Raw genomic sequence first — 15,291 nt, forward strand, 5'->3', positions numbered from 1 at the left:
GAATAATTGCGAGGAAAATAGTAAAAACAGTTTTGTTTTCCTATGCAAAGTGTCATTGTTACTAAAGACCGATGTTTTTATTGTTTATTAAATACTTATGGGTGCATTTGGAAATTTATATCAAACCGCGATAAAATACATAACGTATTAAATGAAGATAATTTCTCAGCACGTAACCATTTAATACCTTACAATTTATATTTCACACAAATGCTGGTATTTTTTGATGAATAATGATATATATGTCAAATACGATTTGAAAACTAAAAATTTAACTATGTGCTAATACTAATTTCGAATGGTTTTCCATTGCAGTCGATAATTATTTTAACATTTACCAAGAATATAATTGAAATATTTTGTAACTGTTTATGGTAAAGCATACTCTATACATATTTTTACATTTGTTATTATATAGTGAATGTGTCGCTATATAGTGCACGAAAATTTTCTTTACATTTATTATTAACAATGTTAAGGAGAAGACCACCTGACTTAAGTCGTCGAAGTCAATCAATGAGTAGACAATGAGTCAAAGAGTCAATCAATGACATAATCAATGAGAGACAGAAAATAACAATAGCTGTATTGGAATGTCACAATTGCGTTTGAGAGTGGCGGGAAGTTAAGGGGAGAAATTTAGAATGCAACTAACTCGTGCACATGAAACACAACCACAGCAGCACGACACGATGAAACTGAATGAATCAAATAAATTAACACATTGACTGAAAAGTCACGTTTTTAGTTAGTACAAACCTTAAAAAGAAAATTGTTAAAATTTTCATGACATTCTACTCATAAGTTTGTGAGTTATTGTGTAAAGAGTGACACCACTTTTGTTATATTGAAAACAACGGATCAAAAACAATTTCGTCTTTTAATTTAACACTGCTTCTTGATGGGAAAAAATACCGTTGAAATGCCGAAACAGTGGCTTGAAAAGTGTTATAAGGACTCCGCTCCATAAAAAAATAACAATAAAACCTTGGTTTGCTTATGTTAAACGTGGTCGTAGAGACACTGATGATGTAGAAAGCAGTGGACGTCCAAATGAGGTGGTAACAACAGAAAGTATAAAAAAATCCATAAAATAGTTTTGAATGATCGAAAAGTGAAGTTGCGTGAGTTAGCTAACTGGTGGACAGCAACTGGTGAACCTCGTCCAAAGCGCCCGAAAGCACAACAACTGACTGGAAAGGTTATGTATGGCCTCTGTATTTTCAATATGCATCGACTATTTTGAGAAGGGAAATACCATCAACAGTGAATAATATATAGCGTTATTGCAGCCTTTGAAGGCCGAAATTGCAAATAAACGACCGCATTTGGCAAAGAAAAAAATACACCGATAGGATATTTCGCTCGAATGAAGAAGTTATCTCTGAAACTGAGGCTTATATTGAGGCAAAAGATAAATCGTTCTACAAAAGTGGCATTAAAATGATAGGCCGGCGCTGGAATGATTGTGTGAATTTTGAAAAAAAAAACGCGTTGCTTTTGTTACGCCCGGGACTTTTCAGCAAATGTGTTAGTTATAACTGGAGAAACTACAATCGTCTGTAAACATTATAAGGCATCAAAATACAGCGATGAATCTACTGGGTTATGTTGAGCTGGTGGAAAGGTAAATTGTCAGAATTGTTACCACCCCCAGATCTATTAAGCACATTTTTTTTGGCGTATGAACTCTTCTTGATCAACATTTAAAAATTGAATAGTTGCTTCCAAATTACATTCCTTTGCCGTAACTCATATTTTACAGGGAAATTTCATGCTCACTTTCAAGGTGTTATACCATAAAAGAGTTTAGCAATATTCTAATTTGTATCAGAACTAAACTAACAAAATCTTAAACAATTGCAGATACAAGCAAACATTATTGCCTACTAGGAGCGTTGATCACTACCAGATGTAGATATTATATGATATTCTCTGTATCTCTAAATATACTATAATATGTGTTTATATTAGTTATTAGTTTTGTGCTTTTCGAAAATATTTTTCCATGAAGGAATCTTTTTAGCTGTGAGAAGTAATAAATCTAGCGATAGAAAGCTATTTGTTGAAACAATTCTTATAGTACGGAAGCTAGGCAATGTAGAGAAAATAAGAATTTCAGGTAAGCTAACGGGTCAATTAAAAAGTCCCCGGTCTACCATAGTAAAGCACATTTTTTTGGCAAAATTAGTTTTTCTTTATTCAACATAATTCCCTTCAAGGGTACCGATACCATGTTTGTAGTACAATTTGTCCATTGCTTCAAAATAGGCCTCATTTTCGGCGATCACCTCTTCATTCGACGAAAATTTCTTCCCGCGGGCATTCTTTTGAGATCTGAGAACAGGAAATAGTCGCTGCGGGCCAAATCTAGAGAATACGGTGGATGAGGGAGCAATTCGAAGCACAATTCATGGATTTTTGCCATCGTTTTCACTGACTTGTTACACGGTGCATTGTCTTGGTGAAGCAGCACTTTCTATTTCTTCAAATGCGGCCGTTGTTCCGCGATTTCGTCCTTCAAACGGTCCAATAACGCTATGTAATAGTCGGTGTTGATGGTCCTTCCTTTTTCAAGGTAGTCAATGAAAATGATCCCATGCGTATCCCAAAATACAGACGCCATAACCTTCCAGCCGACTGTTGGGTTTCCCACGGTTTGGAGCTTCATCGTGTGCAGTCCACTCGGATGACTGTCGATTGGATTTTGGAGTGAAATGATGGTCTATCATCCATTATCACATATCGACGCAAAAATTCGGGTTAATTACGCTTGATCATCTTCAAACACTGCTCCGAATCAACTTATCTTTGTTTTTGATCAGAAGTGAGCTCACGCGGCACCCACTTTGCACAGAGCTTTCTCATACCTAAATATTCGTTCAGTTGATATCTTTAGACTGTCTGCTATTTTACTCAGTTTCAATTTACGGTCATTCAAAATCATTTTATGGATTTTTTTAATGTTCTCGTAGGTAAAAACCTCTTTTGGGCGTCCACTGCGTTCACCGTCTTCGGTGCTCATTTCACCGCGTCTAAACTTAGCATACTAATCCAGTGTTCGGAAACTCGGCATCAAGCCAAGTTTTGCTTCAACTGTATTTTTTCCCGCCAAAAATCAATATTTTATCAACACGCGATATTCCTTTTTATTCATTTGTTTTCACAATAACAAAAGTTGCTTCACTCAAAATGCTATAATTCACAAACTAATGATCCGACAGCTGTCAAATTTATACATGCATCTTTTGAGGGTTAGGGTTAACTAAAAACATATGGATTTAATTCTAGTAGGGCCATCTCTTTGTCAGGCCGGGGACTTTTCAATTGACCTGTTAATATTTTGACATTTGATCTCTTTCACTATCTCGGTTAGCACTCGGCCCATCTGGCTGGCGGCAGGGATTGCGTTTACCAGTGCGCACGGTAATTGTACATGTAAAAATACTCACTTTTTAAATTACTTCAGAATGGATAATATTTTTAATGACTTTTTATACGTTTAATAAAAATATTTAATTTATTGCCAGATATTTTTATGATTGTTTATAATATGCCATAACGCTACCTTTTATTTACATATTTTTTTAATATATTAGTATGGCTGTAATTTTTATATGATATTTAAATATTAAAATTCGTAAAATTAATTTTCCAGACAATAATTCTATTGTTAAATAATAAAGAACACTTATTAAGTCCGGAAAATAAAATATGGGGTATAGGGGTGTTGGCCACCGAGAAAAATATCGATATTTCGATATATATTAATGTTAAGTTTATCAAAAGTCATAAAAAACTGCCCATTTTTAATTAATTTAAAAATTGTGTATTTTGACTGTACAGGTACAATGCGCACTGTAAACTGTACATTTGTTCACTATATTATACATCCAATTCAGTTTATTATTTTGTCAAAGCGTTTTAATAAAAATATTGCTACTTTTTCAAATTTTTAGAGAACATCGATAATTTTTTGACCGATGTAATTTTTCCTGGTTGTTTTTATTTTTATTATTTTTAATATATCAATTTATCGAAACATCCATATTTTTCTTATTTATTATGTTATATCGGCCAAAAATATCGATATTTTTTTGAAATCGCTATTAACAAGGAAAGATGGTACAATATATATTAATCAAAATATTTTTCATCATTTCCTATAATTATTTGCCTTTTTCCTGGCTATATGTCTATACAATGATTTAACATCAAACGAATTATTCGTGTGGCAACCAGGCCTTTACAATGTATAATCAAGCATTGTCTTTCAAGAGGAGAAGTTTGTGTTTGTTACCTACTATTACTAGTCTTTTTTGCAACTATAAATTGTTCTCTTTCATTAAGTGACATCGGTAGACATTTAATTCCCAGCAGGTTTCATGAAAAACTGTAATTTCATGCCAGTAAATATCAAAACCAGGAATTTAACAGTTATGTTATATTGCTTAACAGTTGTTTATATAGATATCTCGCATTATCACCAACAGATATTTGTGATCAATATATCATAATATAAGCATCTAACACAAAATTCTTTTTCAAAACTTTTCTCTTAAAAAAAACTTTTCTTACCGTGTTTAAAGTTGACTAATACGAAAGTTCGGAATGGTTCGACCCAAGATACTACGTGCGAGACTATATCAGTCATGTTTTCCAGTTGATCGACGACACGCCGAATTTTCATCAGTTCCTGGCTGTATTCCAATGAACCCATGTACAAACCCGAATCGAACCCATTGTGGGGGAAATACTGATCTCTCACCGCGAGAAAGTCGGCTAAATGAGTACCTTTCGGTAGAAACCATTTCGGATCAAATCGTTGCTCCAACTTCAAGGCACTTTCTGTGCTGAATCCAAGACAAACGACAGTTATAAGTATGACAATTATCTGAAAATGTAAATATTCGATAATTAGTAAGTCAGAAAATTGTAAATTAAAACTAATTTATTACAATCATTAAAATAAGTATACAAAAATGTATGCTTTTTTGTAAAATATTTCTGTATGATAGATATTTTATTTGATGTGTAACTTTTATAGATTTTTCATCAAATTTGCTTTATGTAAACAAGTGATTCGACAAATTCCGTCGCAAAAGACACTTGTAGAATTTAAAATAATCATCAATCACCATACCCTATTGATTAGAACAAATGATGGTCAAAGAAGCAGCGTCAGGCAAATAAGTTGAGCGCGGAACTTCCCATTTCAAGTTCTAGAAGTTCTCTGAATTATACGATCAACGTGACATCGACATTGAGCTTTATAAAGTAGCAGTACGATTGGTCTACTTGTTTGACCGGAAATTGGTCTTTTCTTTTCATGTATGAATGCAATATCACAAAATATAGAGACATAGAATGGAAAGTCGTATAGAGGCATATTATAACCGAACTCCTATGGTTTGATCTGACATTTTGTAGAAGATCCTAGTTTATATTTGTTTTTCATGTTATTGTATATTTTTAAGGAAATTTGATGTGATGACGTAATTTTTATAGCATTTAAGGTAAGAATGATTTGTTAAAATTCATAATAAGAGTATTATTTCCAGGATGTGAAAGTACACATAAAATTATCTTCAAAGGATTCTTCTGTAATTCCGAAATGGATTTTGAAAGTAAAGAATGATAAACTTAAGGGATTCTCTCTGAATTCCTACGTTAAACATCCAGAAAAGAATGTTTGCATACCAGATCAAATCATTATAGACCCAAATGTGAAAGAGAATTCCTTAACCAAAAACAATTCCTAATAAATAATTTCTTGTTATTTAAATAGTGAGTCTTTCATTAAAGTTCATATCGATAATTGAATTGATCCATATAGCAAAATATAACGGGGCCCGGTTTGGACTACCTTTGTTTTTGCTGGTAGCTGACGATTGGCCAACGCCAGTGTGTCCAAGCTTGGATAGCCGATGATTGGCTAATGCTGAGTTGTCCAGGTTTGGGACAAGTATTATTAAATTATCGAAAAGTAAACATAGCTACAACTTCAGTGTTGGTATCAGAGTTGCCCAGTCGACATTAAAATCTCCAAAAAGAATTAGCAGTAAGTACAAATGTAATATTATTTCGAAAAAAGTAAATTGAGAGGTTTGAAAATAGAAAATATTTATAATGTAATGTTTAGGCATATTTTATAATGATTTTTTCGGCAGATTATTTTAAATCAGAAGGGGGTTGTGAGTTAACAGGTCAATTGAAAAGTCTCCGGCCTACCATAGTAAAACACATTTTTTTGTCAAAATTAGTTTTTTTTATTCAACATAATTCCCTTCAAGGATGATACACGGATTATAGCGACCCTCCAACTTTTGACGATCACCTCTTCATTTGACGAAATTTTTAATAATAAATTGGTAATTTGCGAAATTTATTATTAATTAATATTTTTTTTTACAAAAAACGGGGTTTTTAATGAATTAATATTGAGTATAACATTTCTTTTCAACCACTTAAGGATAGTGTAAGGAAATCTAAGGTATAATGATAACAATTAAGAGATGGGTAATTGTGATATGGCAAATATTGATAATTTCAAAATTTATTTGTCCTTAGTCAGACACTTAATAAGTTTTTTTTTGATGATGTTTTTCAATTATATATTATATAATTGAAATATATCGTATATCGATTATAATGACAGAGATATATTTATTTAAAACGATTACTAGACCTTATGTAAAAGGTGCTCAGTTATTTTTTAGAGACGTTAGTTAAATAAGAGATCAATAATCGAAATATCCGATAATAGAATGATTCACTTGCTTCGCAATTCGCAGAAACCTCTAGAGCTAATTATCACTGTCAGGTAATTTTTTTGTAGGTGAAATCCCTATGCGTAAACCCCCCGTGGCAATTAATTTTATTCGAAATTTATCCGCACAATTGGTCTGCTCAGTAATACCGGATGCGTACTCAGCAAAACACTTGGGCATATCATTGGAAGTTCAAGTGGAACAATAAATAAGACTAAACTAGAAGAATTTTGTATGATACTCAAAAAATGTTATTACTTCAATAAATTAGTTTAGTAAATTAGTGCCTACGTTTTGCAATCATGGGGTTGTATAAAGAAACCTAATATCAATATGGTTTAAATTTATCAAAACAATATTTATTCGGAACATTGTGAATACTTCATAGTATATTAGAATAAGGATATGCATAGTATTTTTCTTCTCTAATTTTTGATCCGGCTCAAAGGATCAAGAATGTTAACAAATTTTGTTCCCCTACGGATATTGGATAACCTCTTCGCTAGCTCTCGTAGTGTAACTGCCTTTCGAGCCCTTTTATTTGTTATACTAGCATCAGTGGTTCATGAACTGAGCTGAACACAGCTGATGATTTCAGGTAGACTTGGATGTGAATTAAAGCACTTACTGTAGTTACTACTAAATTATTAATTCGACTAAATAGTGACTAAACAGTTAGCGGTGGACTATATTTTAAATAATCAGTTTACTCATTTTATTCTAAAACTAATTTATACCAATATCACATTTGAAACCGAGCAAAACTTATTTGGATAAAATTATTTATTTGGACTAGATTAAATAATAACAATTAAAATATATTTTTTATATTAGTTTTGATAAATATATTTCAATACAGTGCAATAATATTTAGATCTAGCTGGATGTTAAATTGGCACACCGTACTTGATACTATATTTGAAACTTACCTTTCCAGGAGTTGTTAAAATGATCTTGGAATATATAGTACCGATAAAGTTATTGGTAAGATTTTTTTGACTGCACTTGTTAGGGATATAGTTCTTGTGGGTAATACATGGTATTATTCCATTTCGGCGCTCCTCTAATCTTTTTTGATCCAAAACAAAGCAGGCTGAGAAAAACGTTAAGGCAAAGAAGAACGTCATGAATACGCCCACTGCGGCGTAGATACAAAATGATTCCAAACACGGAAGGATCTACAAATGGTACCGTTATTCGATTTATTGTAATGTTAAATATGATTTACTGCACCGTTGAAGATCCGATAATGAAAGCTATTACATCTGTGAAAGATGTTATTGTGATCGAAACTCCAGCGTGTTTCAACATCAAACCAATTCGTTCTGGTAGTGGTAATCTAGATTCCTCGTCGGACAGATCGTCCCAACAACTCATAATTACCAACATATCATCCACTCCTACAAAATAAAAATAATTTATTTATTTGGCATCTAATTTTTATTTAATTCTAAAGTCAAGGTTTGTTATTTAACGAAAAACTAGATTTTATCATCAATCCGCAACTGGTGATTGGGGAGAGTGTCTATTTCTCAGTCAATACGCTGCTGTTGACGGCGCACAACTTCAACATTCTTCAATGTTAGTCTGCTATTTTTCAGATAGGTTTCTATGATGCTGGTCCAAGTCCTTTTCGGAGCTGTCCGTTAGTTGTATTTTCTATCTAAGAGATCAGTTTCACCACAGAAATCTACGAGAAATTTGTTTACATTTCATTCATGACATGCCCAAACTATTAATATATATTTACTTAATTCGCGTCAATTTATAACAAATCCAGTTTTATTACCATTTATATTAAATGATAAAATAATTTATCGTTATTTGTCAATATCCTAGTGGTCGGCATTGACTAGTTGGAATATTTACCAGATAATAAAGAATAAGAAATAAACCAAATAAATATTGAGTATATAAACAAATTGATTGTACTAATATATTCGCGCAATACCAATGTGCAGGAAAATTGCGCAATAAACAAATTTGACATTCATTAATATAGGATTATTTCCCCAAAGTGTTGTAAACAACTTTTTATTTGTTCGCGTCGGTTTTGTGTCAAAAATACATTTGTGGTGAATTTTAATGCACAACTTAATTGTAAGAAAGTAACATGTTGTTCAAAAAAATATGTGATCATGTATTGAGAAATTATTTAGCCCTGATAAAAACCAAAATTTGCTCTTCGGAATTATATTCAGCATAATCTTGAAAATGATATTCAGCAACTGATTCTTATTTGCAAACTCGTTGGTTTAGCTTTTGCAACATAATATATAACAACACAACAATAATAAAATAAAGCAGTATAGTCAAGACTAGTGTTGGGAACCATCGACTGAAAATAGTCGAAACAGTAGAAAAAATCGATAGTCAAAAAACTAGCGTCAGAAAATAGTAACTATAAATTGTGAGAGAGGAAAGGACGGAGCTAATAGCTTGGATCAGGTAATTTTAAATTAAATTAAATAGGCAATTGGCAGTGTTAATTAATATTATAGTTTAGTACTACTTTGAATTTATGAAAAAGGAAAGGAATAATTATCCCAAATACGTTTCATGGTATTTAATTTTAATATTTGAAAAGTAATGAAGACGTTATAAATGTTATATTTTATTAGAATCTGCATATTTGTTCCAACCGTACGATAAGTGAGATGGAGTTGTACGTATTCCTTCTCTTACTAATTTATTATTTTCTTGTATTTTTAATGGCCATGGAAATAAATTGTTATATGTTAAAGAAGAGTTTTCTTATCAGAAAATTAATTTATTAGAAATATTTAGTATGAATATTGAATATGGTTATCACCACTTTACCGTTGATATTTTCTTTACGAAATTTAACAACTGCTACTGTAAAACCTTCTTCACATCGTTTGGAATCGATGCAATTTATGGAACTTTTTGAATCTAAATTTAGTTTTAAAGATCTCAGGAAAGAAGTTTTGATAATCAAAATACTTGAACAAAAATCGAGAGAGTTAGATCGAAACGAAAAAGTCAATCAAGAAAAAGTATTGTCATTAAAGCAATAAAAAGTATTTTACTATTTAACATTCACAATTTTATTCTTTTTACCCTATTACACTCAAAAATACTTTTCAAAAATAGCGTTCTAAAATGCTATATTAATATTAATATGTTGTTACTTACAAGCAAACTACCAAAAAAAAAAAACCACATATGTAAGCATAAATTAGGCATATTTTTTTCAAGGTCGCGGCTAAGACAGCTGAGCCAGAATGTTAAAAAATCAATCGAATGGAACTAGTAGAACCGAAAATAGTAACTAAAAGTACACTACTGAAACAGTCGATAGCAAATAATAATAAGATGAGTCGGACCGAAAAAAGCGACTGAAACAGTCGATAGTAAAAAGTAGTAAATTACTAAACAGTCGATAGTGGTTTGCAGTCGATAGTTCCCAACGCTACTCAAGACATTAATTGACTTTACGTCCAATTCCAATTTAGAGTACTTTTTCACGGACGAGGACCGTTTAAATAGTGTGCCATCGTGATACGGACTTGTAAGTGTTCAGCGTACGTGGCGTTGCAAGTATACATTAAAAATCATCGTGGGCCAGCGATTCGACTACTTTCGACTCTATTCGTATATCGTATATCGTGGGCGCAAAATGCCCCCGACAAGCCGAAATGCCAAAAGTCGATGTTGCCAGATTTACCGTTAGGTTATTCGCCTTATGGATATAATTTATTTTAGAAAAATCATTTATTTAACAAAACTTTCTGATATTAACTTTTATATTTTGTCTTGAAACAAAAAATAATAATGGATTAGATATGTTTTTTACTATTTAGTACAATATACAGTGCTTGCTTTATATTCGGCAACGTTGCAGGCTGCTGCAAGCTAAGTGTTCCTCATAAGAAATGGCGATACGAAATGAAAGCGATAAATCTTTTATGCTCTGATTTAATGTTGGGCATTTATTTGTTTAACTATTAAAGCGTCTGATATGGCTTTTTTAAAGTTATATTGCGACGTTTCTTTTTTACTTAAAAAGAAGGCATTTTGGTTTAACATTTCAGCGTTTTAACAGAATTACAAATATAGAGAGTCAAAGGTAGGTTTAGTTTCAGTTGTTACAAAAAGGATAAAATTTAATGACTTAAATTTTGCAGTGAAAGTAAATTAATATGTCAAGTTTGTAATATGACATACTTTGTAGCAAGAGAAAGAAAGATTTCACCATGAGCTTGCTACCCAACTAAAGCCGATGACAAGACGGATCATCTGCCTTCTCTGTGTCCCCAATTTAATGATTTTAGTATCCATACATACTGAATTTCGGCAGCATCTCTGTCGGATCCATAATATAGATGTTAAAAAATCTAATCTATATTTTAAGAATTCGTAAGTCTTTGAAAGTTGGAAGCCACAGGACGAAAAAGACAAAAAAATATTGCTTAAAGAATTTCTCAGAAAACAAGAAGTCAAGAAGCTTATAACTGTATAAGGAGTTATCATCAAGGTAGTATTTTCCATAAAACTATCGATATGATTATTATCTTACAAATGAATTTTAGGTAGGGTAGGAAAGTTAAGAGGAGTTACGAGCAAAAAATTAATAACATAAGTTTTTTTTGTTAAGAATGTTATAAGACTCAATATTGAAGCAAATACAAGTAGCCAATATGAATCCCAGAATAATATTCTACAACTGAATTTTGACAAGGTAATAGGGAAAACTGCCAAATCTACGGTCATTCATCGGCCAACTGTAAAACCACTACGGCCTGCGTCAATTGCGCAGGCAAATACGACTCACGCACCTGTCCCAAAGACAGAAATTCCCCGCCAAAATGCGCCAACTGTGGAGAACCACACACCGCAAATTAATCGGGATGCAAATGTCGACCTGCTCCAACAATACCCAAATCCAAAACACCAATCCCTCCTCCCACTCATATATGGGGAACTCAGGATAACAGTAATCTGGCTGGTCCTTCCACTACAACACAAACCCGATCTCCATTGGCGAAATACTCTCCAGAACATCTTCTGATGATCAAGGAGACCATTTTCAACGCCATCAGTACAAGGCTATTGGAAGAATTACTGTCGGCTCGCCATGGTTAATTCCCTTCTACGATAACTGATAGTAATGTCCTGGAATGCATTTTACGTGCGTGGTAAGAAGGAGAAACTTATCACCGCACTGGCGACTCATTATGTCGACATATTGCTTCTCCAGGAAACGTTTCTGAAACCCTCCATCCGCGTTAAGATTCCTAATTACTCAATTTATCGAAACGACAGAATAACAGGCCACGGCGGTGGCACAGCCATCGCTGTTAAAAATAACATCAAGCACATCAAACTGCAATCGCAGTCTCTCTCAAGTCTTGAACACACACGCCATAGCAATAGAATTGAATAGCAGGCGAATTTAATTCACATCAATCTATCGGAAAAACGATAGATTCATTGAAGATGAACTTAAGTCATTATTTGAAGGAAATAGCTCCAAATTCATCGTAGGAAATTTTAATGCACATCATCCACTTTGGAGCACAAGCAGACCAAACACTGCTGGTGCGGGCATCGCCGGAATAATAGATGAGATGGAACTTGAGATTTTTAATTGCTCCAAGCGAACCAACTCACTACTCCTCCAATCGTCCAACTGCCAAGTTGTCGACCAAGTATGGCACCACGGTCTAATATTTAAAGCTAAACAACTAGGTCTACCGAATGACCTAATATCCCTGATAGATTCATACTTGGATGGTAGGTCCTTTCAGGTGAGGATCGGTGACGCAGTCTCCTCTCGTAAATAAATCTCCGCGGGAGTCCCGCAAGGCGCTCCATTAGCCCCAGCCCTATTCAACCTTTATATGGCTGATTTCCCGCTCTACAAACTTTCCCACACAGCATTTTATGCAGATGATACCGCTTTCTTCACAACCGGATACTGTCCCGACGCAATACGCAATAGACTCCAAGTACAACTGAACCAAGCGATAGCGTGGTATAAATTCTGGCGGCTTCAGATTAACCCGAGCAAAAATCGCCTCCAAATCGATAAAGTCTCTATCCTTTGACTCCAGAAAGTCTCATACCTCGGTATCCAGTTCGACCGCAGATTTCAATGGTCTGCCCAAATCCAGCACGCCATTTGCAAAGGAAATGGTGTGTACAGCCTATTATTTCCTCTACTATGCAGAAAAAGCAAACTCCCAATCCCACAGAAAGCGACTCTGTATAAAATGCTAGTCCGTCCAATCTGCCTCAATGGAGCACAGGTGTGGTACAAGTATGTCTCGGAGAAACAACTTGAACTACTCCAAGTGTTCCAATCCAAAAAAGTTCGTGAGTTACTTAGAGCTTAGTTTATGAGGAACGTCAATACACACCTCGAATCCCCTTTGTGAAAAATTTCATAAACATGCTCAGTGTGAGGTTCTCCATAGGAACCTTAGAACACGATTACACCTTAATAAAATCTCTACCTGTCCACAAACCCCTGTAGTAAACAAATTACGACAGTCCCAGTGGTAACCCAGGGTCTCTGTCGCCCGCAAAACAATCATATACCGAACCTGAAGCGACATCAGCCGAAGACCATTTGGTTCTGGCTGGCCATTCTAGTAAACGAAAAAAAAAACACAAGTCAATTTGATGAAATAGCGTATCTTCAAGGGTCGAATAAATGCAATTGCAGCGTCATTATATTTGAAAAATCCGAGTAGTTATGAGGTGAAGTAATTTTGTAATAATCACAAAGCTTAACTATATGCGGCAAATTATAAAAACTTGCTATAAACACCAGACATTGCCTCTCCCGACTAACACTTCCCCTGATCCATGCGGCAAATAGTTGTTGTTTTAAAATATATCTTAAAATAGTGTCTAGTCTTAATTCTCATAAAAAAAGAAATGACAAATTATTCTAAGGTCGTGATAAACATCTAAATTAACCTTTGATATTTTGATTGAAATAAATAAACTGCTGAACAAACTTACTGCATATTTGTTATAAAGATTGTTTATTTAAAATTTTACATAACATCGGCATTATTTTAATACTAAGTATATAGGGTATTCCATATATTGCCGATTTAACGTATTGACAAAATTCCGATTTTTTTTTGTATTTCAAATGCATAACATTATGTACGGAATATATTTAAATATTATATATTATTATTAATTCTATGTCTATATCGTTTGATCGTTTTATCTGTGTTTGCACGTACATCTGTGTTGTTAAAATAGAAAAAGCGTTTTTCCCTGAAAATTTTTATTTCCTTCAGTAACAAAATGTTTTAAAGAAATAATAAATACATTAGAAAATTATAGCAACAAATTCACTACGCCTGAAAAAGTCAGTAAGTTACCCCAAATGATATGGCATATCCATTTAATGTTAATAAGCTCATAACTCGACTGCTTTTTTAAACTTCTGTTTTATTAATAAAAATGAGATACGCACATATTCTTTTATGGTGATCTTATGTATAAAAAAGTAAAAATTATAATCATAAGCTTCTTGTCTAGGGGATATTCTAATCCACAAATTTGAAAAAATTGATTTTTTTATATTTTTAAAAATTAACCTCTAAAGAATATGGCAGTAAGATGATCTTTCAACATTTCAATTATTTTAGAAGATATATGTTAGCTGTGTACTTTGATAGTAACGCGGCATCCAAAAACAAAATTTTAAACGTGTTTTCGAAAACTACATTTTTCGAAACAATTCATATTATATCTCAAGTTGTACTGAACCAAGTTATTTGAAATTTAGTGTGAGTCTTATAGAATAACACATGGGCTGAACAGTCCCGGGCGTAACAAAGAAAATGCCTTTTCAAATCAAATCAAAATTGGCTTCATTCATCAACGTAATCTCCACCAAGAGCCACACAATCATTCCATCGCCGCTCTAACATTGCATTTCGACTTTTGTAGGACGATTTATCTTTTGCCCCAAAACTGGCCTCAGTTAGTCAGCGATAACTTCTTCATTCGTGCGAAATTTCTTACAGACGGGGATTTTTTTGATGTCTTGTGACACGGTACGTTGTCTTGATGAAACAAAATTTGTTTCTTTGCCATATGCGATCGTTTATTTGCAATTTAGGACTTCAAAGGTTCCAATAACGCTATATAATATTCACTGTTGATAGTATTTATCTTCTCAAAATAGCCGATGAATATTACGCTACGCAAATCCGAAAATACCGAGGCCATAACCTTTCCATTCGATTGTTGTGGTTTCAGGTGCGGTTGTTTGCTGTTTGCAGATGATGCAGAAGTGTTAAAGCTAAAGTCTATTTTGAATGCAAAGATAAATAATTATACAAAAAATGTACATAAAAATTAAGGGAAGCTCAATTGAATCTTGATGAATAAACCTGAATTAAACGTTATTGTTTTATTGGTTGGGTCAGGAACTTGGTGAGTGTCGTTCTATTATAAATATGTATACATTATATAATGTAAAAAAAGGAAATGTAAATATTGAATAAATGATTAAAATATAATATTA

General features: G+C 33.2%; 1 protein-coding gene and 1 long non-coding RNA gene across 4 annotated transcripts in view; one reads left to right on the top strand and one right to left on the bottom strand.

The window, feature by feature from the left end:
- Positions 1-15,291, bottom strand: part of LOC143193218 (patched domain-containing protein 3) — a 39,757-nt gene that overhangs the window by 3,906 nt on the left and 20,560 nt on the right. For both annotated transcript variants that reach the window (XM_076399283.1, XM_076399284.1), the window contains 3 exons: positions 8,004-8,170; positions 7,700-7,948; positions 4,579-4,894 (listed from right to left, as the gene is read on the bottom strand). In XM_076399283.1, coding sequence (XP_076255398.1) covers positions 4,579-4,894; positions 7,700-7,948; positions 8,004-8,170 — 732 coding nt within the window. The remainder of the gene's footprint in view (positions 1-4,578; positions 4,895-7,699; positions 7,949-8,003; positions 8,171-15,291) is intronic.
- On the top strand, positions 9,076-15,286 carry LOC143193234 (uncharacterized). Of its 2 annotated transcripts, none has more exons than XR_013004967.1 (5): positions 9,076-9,218; positions 9,990-10,860; positions 10,919-11,268; positions 11,324-11,472; positions 15,024-15,286. It is a non-coding gene; the product is annotated as an uncharacterized LOC143193234 (long non-coding RNA). The 2 variants fall into 2 exon arrangements; XR_013004968.1 differs by having other exon boundaries at positions 11,389-11,472.

This window comes from Rhynchophorus ferrugineus, unplaced genomic scaffold, assembly GCF_030347505.1.
Source record: "Rhynchophorus ferrugineus isolate W39M unplaced genomic scaffold, kcgeb_rfMv2 rfM3, whole genome shotgun sequence".
Lineage (NCBI taxonomy): Eukaryota > Metazoa > Arthropoda > Insecta > Coleoptera > Curculionidae > Rhynchophorus > Rhynchophorus ferrugineus.